This window comes from Haemaphysalis longicornis, unplaced genomic scaffold, assembly GCF_048455015.1.
Source record: "Haemaphysalis longicornis isolate Haplotype H1 unplaced genomic scaffold, Haemaphysalis longicornis Haplotype H1 scaffold_12, whole genome shotgun sequence".
NCBI classification, from domain to species: Eukaryota; Metazoa; Arthropoda; class Arachnida; order Ixodida; family Ixodidae; genus Haemaphysalis; species Haemaphysalis longicornis.
Window position 1 is genome coordinate 8,599,746 of NW_027526225.1, and position 11,354 is coordinate 8,611,099.

Sequence of the window (11,354 nt, forward strand, 5' to 3'; positions counted from 1 at the left end):
AGAATTCGTGTCCAACAGTGTTATGGAAAGAGCATTTGAGAATGTTAATTTGGCCCACTGCTGCATGTCGTGCGGGGTCCCGCTACGGTTATCAAACTTTGTCACTGTGTAGAATCAAGCAGAACACGACAAAGGCTGATAGCAGAAGCACAAACGGGCACCAAATATGGTGGTGGGCGAAATAAACATTTTCACAGACCGAACAGTGCCCTCTCGACACCCACGTGCAAGTTGGTCGAACTGGAAGTACATAATACCTTTAGATAAACTGCACGACGCTTACCATCACTCCCAAACCTCCCACCTCAACCACCTACCAGACGAGACACCCTTGAACTCCTCCTATATCCAGCGCCCAAAGAACAGCTACGAAGTGTGCCCCTCCACATCCGTCAACACATTTGTACAGCTCCCATACCGCGATATACGCATCAATACGCTCGTCAGGAAAGCAACCCTCTGGAGACCAACGAAGCTAACGTGGATAATTACAAACTTTTCATTTATGCGCGCCAAGAGCCCTCTGCAATGGATCATGACCTCCTGAATATAATGTCCCGGAGCTTATGACAACACGCAGCGATTAACGGGGTTCGACGAACCAAAGCGACGCGCAGGAATCACCTTTGTAGGTCGCAATAGTCTTGTCAACGACCGTGTGGTGAGCGACAAGAGTTTCGTGCGAACGATCGTTCGTGGTTGGCCGGTCGCAATAGTCTTGTCTTTGATATTTCTTAGTCAACGACCGTGTGGTGAGCGACAAGAGTTTCGTGCGAACGATCGTTCGCGGCTGGACATGATAGCACCGCCGTTTGAAGTTGAAGGCATAGGCGCAGTCGCACGTCGGAGACGAAACGCCCAGCGGCCTCAACACAGTGCTCTAATGAAATACAGCGCAGAAGCTTGTCGCGAGCGCACTCATCTCTCGCAAATCGAGGCGGCACAACTGATGCAGAACGCCCGTGTTCACCGTCCGGCGGCCGCACACACTCAGCGTCCCGATCACACGCTGCACACCACCGTGAGTTCTCTCCAGAAGTTCTTCGAGAGCTCCCTTATCACAATCGCAAGCCGAACACCTATGCACCGCTGCAACGGCAGACAAAAATCACGGCGAGAAGATCGCAGCGAGGTAACCGTACAACAGCTGCCATTTTTTTAAAACCATGACGTCACGTCCGGCAAAAAAAAAAAAAGTCGCTTTCTTTGTTTTTTGATGTCTAGTTGGCGCATGCGCAGTAGGGCTCGTCCACCGTTCCTGAACGTCAGGTCTTGTCACGTCCACGACGTGCGCCCACCACGTGGGTTCAAAACTTCGTGGCTGGTCGAGGTGGCCGCGTACTGCGTCGTATCCATGGAGGGTCGTATCGGACGCCGACATGGCTGACAGGCCGAGCAACCAGCGCCCCGTCCCACGCTGGTACCGAGCGATGACCGCGGTTACGACGGACACCTGGAAAGGCCAGTTGGACTTCGATCGAGCCTGCAGCGGCCCCGAGCAGCGCTGCTGGCTGTGTACTGAATTGACCCCGTGGAACCAAGTGCTGCACTGTCACCGGCTTGGGTTCGAACTGGTCGAGCACCGGCCTGGAAAGCTCAGACTTCACCGCACCCGGTGGATGAACGCGGCCAGGGAATGGGACCTAGAGACTACTGCTAAAGTTTCGTTCCTGGTGTCGTGGCTTCTTCAGCACCACCGGTGCATTGACGAGCTGAAAGTCGCTTGCTGCGCGTTTGCAGGCGACTGGAAGCAAGAAATGCTGTTCCCCATCCGTCTACATCCTGCGGGGAGGAGTCTACGGGGCCTTGAAGTCGAAACGTACGTGGATCGCTGGTCCTGTGAGTTTTTTCGACACGCTCACTACGAGCTTGAAGGCCTTGATGCTGTCAGGGGACTGGAGACGCTGAAGCTCCAATTGAACGCTGTCGAAGTAAAGTTAGCTGCTGAGTTTGCAAGGCTGTTGCGACGCAATGCGGGCTCCATCAAAAGGTTGGAAATATCCCACTCGAAGCTTCCGCGCCAAGTCAACAACGCGCTGCGGTGTCTCTTCAGCTGCGAGTCGCTTACTCTTCATACGTTCTCGCGCGACCCGTTGCTGAGCGTGCACTCCGTGGCGCGACTCTTGCACTCATCGACGGCCCTGAAGGAGCTCGGTATCGGGACCATCGGAAGCGCGACGCAGATGTCCGCCATAGCGAAGGAGCTCGAAATCAACACGAGCTTGACAAAACTCACTGTGGAGATGAGCTGGCAGTGGCGCTGTCCGGAGGCAGTGTTCACCGCGCTTCAGTGCAACACTACCATGAAAGAGCTGAGCGTCACAGACTGCCACATTTGTGGAGAGTGCGATGAAGCCTTGGCATTGCTGCTGCAGATGAACACTGGCCTTCGTCTCCTGTACATGAGGGATGTTTACGTCTCTGGATCTCCCTTGCCCGTGTTGGCAGCCGCTCTGAGAAGTAACACTACCCTGGAATCGCTTCACCTCCACCAAGAAAGGTACCACCTGGCGCTAAATGTAATTGTAGAACTTTGCAACGCACTCCATGTCAACAGGACACTGAAGAAGCTTCAATTTGAAGCCAAGGTGTCTCCCGAAGAACCCAGGTATGCAAACTTAGTTGCATGGTTTGGGCTATTGCGTAATGGAGCCATGAAGACAAAATACAAGTTTGTTTTATTCGAAAGATTTCGCATTTTATAGTGTCCCCAGCGCTTGTCCGGATGCAAACTATTTTATTCACTGAGAAATTAATAAATTTAAGTTAAAAGTTTGATTTCCCCACTAAATCGTGTGTTTTTGTGGTCTGCAATGACATCACAGGAAGCGACTGCTCTGCAGCCGATTGGGAAGCCGTGTTTAGCGTTAGTGAAACTAGATGGCGCCATCATACCGAGGCAAGCTGTTTTCTGCCTTTTGTTTGTTTTTGACCGTATTTGAACCTGGGTGGTTTTTGTTCAGGGAGAAAATAATCGTTTTGTGAAACATAGTGCTCGCTCGACAAATATGATCACGTAATGCACCGTTGCATGCATCAGTCGACAAGTGTCGTCTGAGAGAACCCCAATGCTCCACAGTGCTGTGCAGCTAAACCAAGCATAGTTCGAGCAGTGCCAACAGCAGCATACGCATCAGTACTTTTATGTTTATGTGTGCTTTCGTAACTTCCACTGTTTGTCCGCCATTCTTAGGGCTTTCAAAAGAATGTCCCCTAAATTTAAGCGCAAATAGCTCGTTCGGCAAGCTTATAAGCTCTGCCTAATTTGCTTTTGCCGGCCTCTGCCAATCGCAGAGCTGGCTGGTATGACATCACAGGTTCTGTTGCGTGAAATGAGCTAGTAGGTCGCATGGCCTTTCCCTTTTTTCCTAATTGTACAGCTTATCTGAGCAAAGTTAAAAGTGCTATCAGCATGATTCAAACGAGGTAATCTTTTGAATGAACCAAGCTTGCATTTTGTCTTCTTCATGGACCCTTTAAAATACGGGGCCATGAAGACAAGTGTGCCACTCTTTTCTCCTGACGCCAACTTTCCCTTTTTTCCTAATTGTACAGCTTATCTGACCAAAGTTAAAAGTGCTGTCAGCATGATTCAAACGAGGTAATCTTTTGAATGAACCAAGCTTGCATTTTGTCTTCTTCATGGACCCTTTAAAATACGGGGCCATGAAGACAAGTGTGCCACTCTTTTCTCCTGACGCCAATGATTCCAATTTTATCACAAATTTCATTGAAATAATGGAGATATTTGAGAAAGCAGACGTTGCAGTGGTAATTCCTCCACCACTTTCCGGCAATTTCTCTGACGCCATAGAACGTTGTTTGTGCGATTGGCGACCACTTATCTAAGCTGCCGCTAACAAACGTGACTGGGCGATTGTAGTGGAGTCTCTAGTTCCGTTTGATTGTATCGCCAGAAACAGTGGTAGCTGCTTCAGTGCAAGCCCATGTTAGATCAGTCTTGCCTGTAGCACCTTCACTGTAGCGCAAAATTTGGAAGATTTCCCTCATGTCTTGCATTTTCCAAGTCAAAAAACGTCTTTGGTGGTTGGGAGGGAACTGAGTGAGTTTACAAGGGCTAGTTCTTTCAAATTGAACAAAGTTCTTTGTATTTTTGTCTTTGTGGTCTTTCTGTGTTGCTGCGAGCAAGAGCTACTTGCAGAACATTACAGAGTTTAGAAACACCCTTGAGACTGCTTACGTGTGTCGTTGCAAAAGCATTACATTTTGTTTCAACCTGTGCGGTCCTCTACATCTAATGTTGGGTCTGTCATGGTTCTGTCCTCTTTTTGTGGTGGCAGTGCCTCTGCCATGCAAAGGTACTTTTCTGGCGTGTTCTCTTCGAGTTGTGACGCTTGTAGTTTCAAATATGGCTGATGCCTCTTTTCTCGCTGTGGAGCCTTTGTGTGTTCCCTTGCATCTCTGTCTGAGGTGTACTTCCCTAAGCGACATCTCACAGGTGCCGCGGAGGTAGACGCTGCATTACCATCACCATTACCCTTTTCTTCACTGGGAGGCTCGGCCAATTGCCTTCTTTAGCACCACATGTACACTATTGGGGTACGTGTGCTTTGCTACTTTTGTAATTAGCATGCCCGTATTGTTACTGCAGGCCTCCAGTGATGCGATTATGCCCTTCTATTGTCGTCCTTTTGATCCTTTGCGTTGTTTCCTCCGCTCTGTTACTACGACTGAAAGGCTTGGCCAACCATTGCCCTGATTAGCACTACAAATATGCACTCAGCGTAAGCACGCTTTGCTACTTCCATAATCAGCAAGCTCAAAATACTCTTTATTCCTCCAGTTTCATTACTATCGTCATAGCCCTTTTCCCTGAGTGTCGTTTTTGTTTACTCTTTTTTGGTTTTACTACTTTAGGGCATTTACGTGTACTCACAGAGGCGGATATCTATCTATCTTGTTTTGCTGCCTCTTTACATGTTCAATATGGGGGCATAAATGTGTTTTGATACTTCTGTAAGTAGCATGCTCTGGTTAACTGGTTTATCTATTGGAGAGGCTGGAAGCGAATGCGCGCCCGGCTACTCCATTCCACCACAAAAGGGTCGTAGACCGGGCTATACAAATCAACTGTTCACGACATTTTTCGTGAGTTCTAATAGTCCATAAAATGTCCTCCTAGGTTGGTGTTCACGGATTCACGGTAAAGAGCTAATACGCTACTTCATACTTTGACACTATTCCTGTCGAGGTAAAAAACACATTCAAGGCACAAACGACCTTATTTTGAAGACCCGCATCAGACCATGGTCTTGGTAAAGATGCTAGACACACCACACGACGGTTATCTAATGGCACTCCTGTTATTTCTCCAGGCCTGTGACTGAGTGCTTTCCTTATCATTGTCATTGTCCTTTTCCTTAAAGGGGCCCTAAATAGGCTGCCAAATGTTGCGATTTTGCGTGCGCAGTCACTGGAGTACTATCCAAGGAACGTCATGCCGCAAAAATTGTTTAAATGCGTTAATTATTAGCCGAGTTATTGCTCATTAAAAGGGGCCACCCATAAGGCCTGGGGCTCTCCTCCTCTAGTAGTTCCTCCGAAGCACTGTGGAAGCCGCGACGTCATCGACCCGGCGCAAGACCACCGAGAGAAACAGGGCAATCCATCACCCTCCTTGATGTACGTGCAGTCATTGGCTGCGCCAAGCCCTGCGCGCGCTTTTTTTTTTTTTTTTAGCACTCGACGCGCGTGCTCCGCCCACCAGATTCCGGTTGCACGGTGAGCGCTGTCGCTGTGGTTCGCGTTCGCGGCGCCGCACTGGGCAGTGTCTCGTGCATCATAGAGGTGCGTCAGAGCAGGAAAGAACTGCGTCAGAGCGCGCAAGTGTGGCGGCAAGGTATGGTTGGTGAGCCAGGAGAGAAAGTGAAATCTTTTTTTCGTGTTTGTGCGGCCCCTGCTTTACGCAGAGGTGTAATATTTGGTACACGTTGTCGTGAAGGGGTACTCTAGCGATTGCGCGATTGAAATGGCGACCTTCGGAAGCCTATTTAGGGCCCCTTTAAGTGTCGTTCTCGGTGGGTACGCGTCAACACTATAGACGTGTACTCACAGAGGTGGATTGTTTCCTTCTTGTTTCTTTGCTACCTGCCAACATTTTGGTTGCATGCGGCTTTGCATTAAAAGTAAACTGCACTGAAAATTCTGACTTCTTGAAAACCCTCTTTCCGTATATGTGGTATTCACTGAAAAGTTTAGCTGTCAATTTGTTCGCTTGGCAACACTGTAAATGGCCACCATGGCGCGGCTTGTGCCACAGTGCCCGCACCTCGCAGAAAAATAACACCGGCATATGTCGTCTGCCCCATTTGAACCAGATTCTTGGCAGTGGTGTCAGCAGAGATGTTACTAATCGCACTCACATTGGAGTGGAGGTTATTACTTTGCATTCAGTGGTGCAGAGTTTGCAACGTCCAACACACATCATTGCTTAGCACGGACAAGTACCGCCATCCCGTGGAGCCCGACGTAACCAGTGACGGCGCAATCGCATGGTTGTCTGTAGAGTTTCTATATAGCTCCCGCAGGGAGCTAAGAGTTGCGCGACCCCTTTTCCATGCGCCGCCGTGATGAAGTCACTTTGGTAATCCATGCCGCGCAGAAAAGCCCCCGCTACGGTTGCGCCGCAGCCACCGATGTGCGCGGCACCTCGCTCCGCCAGGCAGCAGCAGCAGCAGCGTGAGCGACATTGCAGGAATCCAGCGTATCCGCCGAAAGGTGCCAGCGTGTGGCGGTGCAGCTCTTACGCGCGCGACGGGTGGCTTTCCCACAGCAATCCGGATAACATGATGGTGGACGGTCGCGCAGCTCTTAGCTCCCTGCGGGAGCTTATATAGAGGAACTCTAGTTGCCTGCATGCGTTCCATGCCAGTGAATACAGCCTACAGTCTGCCTAAAAAGACTGCAAGATACAAAATATGACAGCTGAAATGTGCACGTACACGGCACAAAAGGCCATCAAAAATGGAGATTTTGAAGGTCGAGACTGAGAAGAGCGTGGCTGTAGCAGAAGAACGTCGCAAGGCAGACCTGGGCCATGGCTGCCCTAAACGGGGGCGATTACCTTAATGACGGGTGCTTTCATGATGACAATGGTAATGACTGGCCCATACCCATCGGGAGATTCAACACTGGCCATTACAGCCAGGCTGAGGAGACATTGTAGCCGGCGAATGAGCAGCCGGAGCGGTCGTTCAACCGGAGCAAACCTGTGCGCAACGGTTTTGCATGTGCGACACCGCGACAGCCCTCGAAGAGGCACAACCAGCGGTGCTCAATCGGCTTTCCTGGCTAGCCAGAGAAGCAAGCACCTGGCTGACCGGCATGTCACTTGCGCTTCATGGCTGTCTGTGCAATCCGGCGGCAGGAGCGTCGTCTGTGACAGAGCTATTTTACACGTTTCTGATTAGCAGTGCATTTCACAGGGCCACACTCATGTCCCAGTTGGTTTGGCGGTACATACGGTATTTCAAAATAAATTTGGAAGAAGTGAAATTCGAGTGCACTAGGCCTTTAAAAGTGGATCCAAATGGAACTCTGTCAAGTAGTGATCAAAGCATGCGCACGCTGCTGCTCTGCGTTTTGCGAGGGCACCTTGGGCAATATTAACAGCCTAGCGATTTCTCACCTTTCTGGTTGGACAGCAGCCACTACTTTCTACAACCGAGTATTTTCTTGCGCTGCTTTTGTCAGTTGCAGTGAGGTTGTATGGCAACACAAAAAAGAGCTTACATAGGGAAGGGGCAAAGCTTGTAAACGACAGGAAGGCTGTCCACGCTACGAGCATGTGGCTACAGTGAGGGGATCGCAAAGACGGAAAAAAGTAAAGGGAACGTCATTTCACCTGCAGATTAGTCTCGTGAATGTACACTTGCTTCCCTGGCTCTTGGGTGAAAAAAATGGGTGTAGGTGCGAGGGATTTAGGGATAAGGTTTTTCGCACATGTTTTTTTCTGCCCTTGGTGTTTAGTTCGCCGTGGTGGCTGCCAGGAAAACTGGTGATAGTGAAAGTCCATTCGAGGCCACTAGAGCCACCGAGCTTCCCCTTTGTTGCACAGCAGGTCATTTTCCGTTCTAAGGATTACTCCAAAGGTTCAAAGCATGCAAAGAATTAGGTAGCACCGAGCAGGAGATGCTACTAAGAAAAAGCGAATTCATTTGTTTTTCAGAGGCTGCATCAAACAAATCGAAACATCCTGAGCATGTTAAGCATGCTAAACATGTTAAAAATGTTAAGCATCGCCAATTAGAGATGTGTCTGTTTGATCAATCCTGCTTTAGTTTCAGGGCTGTCCTGGTGGAGCAGTTGGCTCAAGACGAGTGCTACGGCCGGGTGCAGCTTCCCTGGACAGAGCCCCACCTGCCAGGCTTGACAGCAGCCCTGGCCTCCGCTTTCGCAGGCTTCAAAGAGTTACACCTGTCCGACACCCACTGCATGTCTGAGGCTGGTCTGAAACAGCTGTTCGACGTTCTGGCCTCTAACAAGTGTGTCCGCACTCTGAAGGTCTGTGTTAGTGGAGACGCCGGAGAAAAGGGAAGAGGCCTTTGTGAAATGCTCAAGGTCAACCGATCCATCGAGTGCCTCGACCTTGACATCAGAGACGACATCAAGTTTCTTGAGGAAGTTCTACATGCTCTTGCAGAAAATGTAGGCATCACCAAGATTGTGCTCACAATTTACGAAGTTCGCGAGCTGGAGACTGCGGCAGCATTTTCCTACTTTGGGGCGCACAACAAGATGGCCACCGATTTTTGTGTGTACTTCGGGGAGCGTCTTTCCTCCAAGTTTGTGGAGCAGTTCTCAGAGGGATTTCTGCACAACAGGACCATACTTAAGGCTAAAAGGGTGCAATGTTTGTATGATCGGAAGGGAAGTTTCCCAGTCTATGAAGCAGTGCGTAGGAACTGGGGTGCCCTGAACCGAGCGGTGGAATTTGTCGTTTCACCCAGCCTGGACAGGCAGTGTGCAGAGGGGTTTGAGCATTTTTCTGGGAGACCTTGCCTCCTGAAGCACCTCAAAAAAGTCTCTGGAAAAACGGAGCTGGAGGCGCTGCTCGCCATAGCTGCAGCTGAGTATTACTTGCGGGACAACTACCTCCTCATCACGGGCATCGCTCAGCATTCCGTGAAGTGCCACCCATCAAAGGCCACCCAGGTGGATGCGCTCAACAAGCACTGCTGGCTGGCCATTGTGCGTCACCTCAAGGTTGCCGACGTGCTCACCTAGCTCCTTTTCCTGTCTCACTCGTTCGGTGCATAGTAGTGCTCCGAACACAGTCCTGCGTCAGCTTGTGATGGACAATGCCATGTGCGTCTCTGTAGTTAATTCTGAAAATTTGCTCGAGGTTGTTTGTTTTTGTTGTGTGCAGACTCTGTGATAGTTGCCATTTGTGATAGTTGCCGATTTTCAGGGGTCTCATCTTTTCAGTCATTACTGCCATTCAACAGTGCTTAATTATATAATCCAACACAATGTAAAACATTTATGATATTAATGTTTTCAATAAAGGATGTGATACATCTAGTTTTTGATTGATTGTAGTGTCTTTTTTTTTAGGTGGGAGGGGGGGGGGGCGGAGAACAACCTTAGCCCCCCCCCCCGAACAAAAATCCTGGCTACGCGCCTGTTGTCAATAAACGGTTTGCCACAACATGACTTTGTGGCCGCTTTAAAGTCTTCTTGTCCGCATCTGGGTGGCTGCCGGAGTAGTCTCAATGTCGTCGCCTTCCTGCCTCATTCGTCGCAGAACGCCGACAGCAAGCAGTACGTGGAAGCCATCGTGCGTGCCTTGGCCGAGGACGTGCCTGGTGCACACGCCCGGCGTCCAGATGCACCACGTGCCACCGTACATGTTGCCGTGCTCGCGCAAGCACCCTCCCCCTCAAGGGGGTTCATTGTCACGCCCCCCGCCTAAATGACGTCATGGGCCACTCATCAAGCCCTATGGACACCCCGGCCGCCCCCGCGGGAGGAGAAAAAACTATTTTTGAAGAGGCGGGAACTCACACGGGATACAACGGCTGCCACAATCGTCATGACGACGACAGCACCTATCAGCCCAAGCGGCGCCACCGCTCCGGTCTCGTCGTCAAGGAACACCACGCCACTGGCGACCACTAGCTTATTTAGTGGCTCTAGCGACCACCGTTGAGGCCTGATGACGTGCGCCGTGCTTCTTTGCTGGATGAGTTGCCGCCGCGTGACTCTCTCGCGTGCTTTTGCGACAGGGTGATAGCGTTGTTGCGTTATTTGTCCCCCTCCCCGTGTGAATGAAACGGCTGTTGTCACCTGCTCTTTCAACAGCGAAGCTGTTTAGGAAATTGTAATTTTCCTGTCCGCAGTTAAAAATTCCAAAAAATGCCGAGCACCCGCACGAGCACGTGCCAACCGCCCGGCTGCTGAAAAAAAAAACCGAGGAAATGCCTAGCGCTCGTCTCTCGTGATGACCGGCCAGCGTCCCCAGCCCATGGCACGTTTGCCAAGCCAGGTAATACACACTTCGCGAGATTAAACAAGATTGCGGCGACCGGCCGGCAGTTTAAAAAACCAAGAAAACGCCGATCGTACGTGTGTGCATGCTCGTAGCGACCGCCCAACGTCCCCGACGCACATTGGTCAAGCCAAGCGTACTTACTTGGGGGGCTTGGCCAAGATTGACCAAACAAAAAAAAACCACCATTCCCCATAATCGTGGCAACACTTGCGCGGAACGAGAAAGGCACTTCATATCGTACGTATACGCCCCTCCAAAGTGATGTCCGATTATTATCACTTTCAAAAAATGAAGGAAGCTCACACTTATAGCAACATTCATGGAGTAAAGGTCCTTGCGGCAGCGAAGAAGAAGCAAATCGGCTACAATCGTGGACTTAAACCGTCGTGATGGTAGTAAAGGTTGCGTACAGCGTCGCTACCTTCAAGTCTTATGCGTTAGTGTGAGCTTCCTTTATTTTTCATCTCGGGTACAGCGGGAACGAATGCAGGAAGGAAGGGAAGAGAGAAAGAAGAGCGAGTGAGTGGGAACGACTGGACAGAAATTGAGAAATCTCAATTGCTCAATTGCACCAAGCAACCACGGACGTCCGTGGGATGTCCGAAATACAGCCGAATGGACGGCCATGGTACGTTCAAGTTTGGACGTACATTTTTAGACGTACAGTGGACATCCAGAAACGGATGTACAAGTCCGAATGACATCCGTCAACGGATGTAAAAAGTTACTATGAAGAATCAAATAATAGCGTAAATTTAATATCAAAGCAAAAACGAAAAAGCTACTGTGCTTCTCAATTAAAAGTATTTTGTACATCAACACCCTGGCTTGTGGCTTGTAG

General features: G+C 50.0%; 1 protein-coding gene across 1 annotated transcript; it reads left to right on the forward strand.

Moving 5' to 3' along the window:
* The first annotated feature begins 1,270 nt into the window (after positions 1-1,270).
* On the forward strand, positions 1,271-9,530 carry LOC144162386 (uncharacterized). Its single transcript, XM_077692889.1, has 2 exons — positions 1,271-2,608; positions 8,301-9,530. The coding sequence occupies exons 1-2, from the start codon at positions 1,380-1,382 to the stop codon at positions 9,244-9,246; spliced, it is 2,175 nt and encodes a 724-aa protein (XP_077549015.1). The 5' UTR covers positions 1,271-1,379; the 3' UTR covers positions 9,247-9,530.
* Positions 9,531-11,354: the final 1,824 nt, after the last annotated feature.

Bases quoted from the DNA above. Each gene is read 5' to 3' on its own strand.
- LOC144162386 (XM_077692889.1), top strand. From the start codon at position 1,380: ATGGCTGACAGGCCGAGCAACCAGCGCCCCGTCCCACGCTGGTACCGA. The intron at 2,609-8,300 runs GTATGCAAACTT...ATCCTGCTTTAG, and splicing joins GTGTCTCCCGAAGAACCCAG to TTTCAGGGCTGTCCTGGTGG.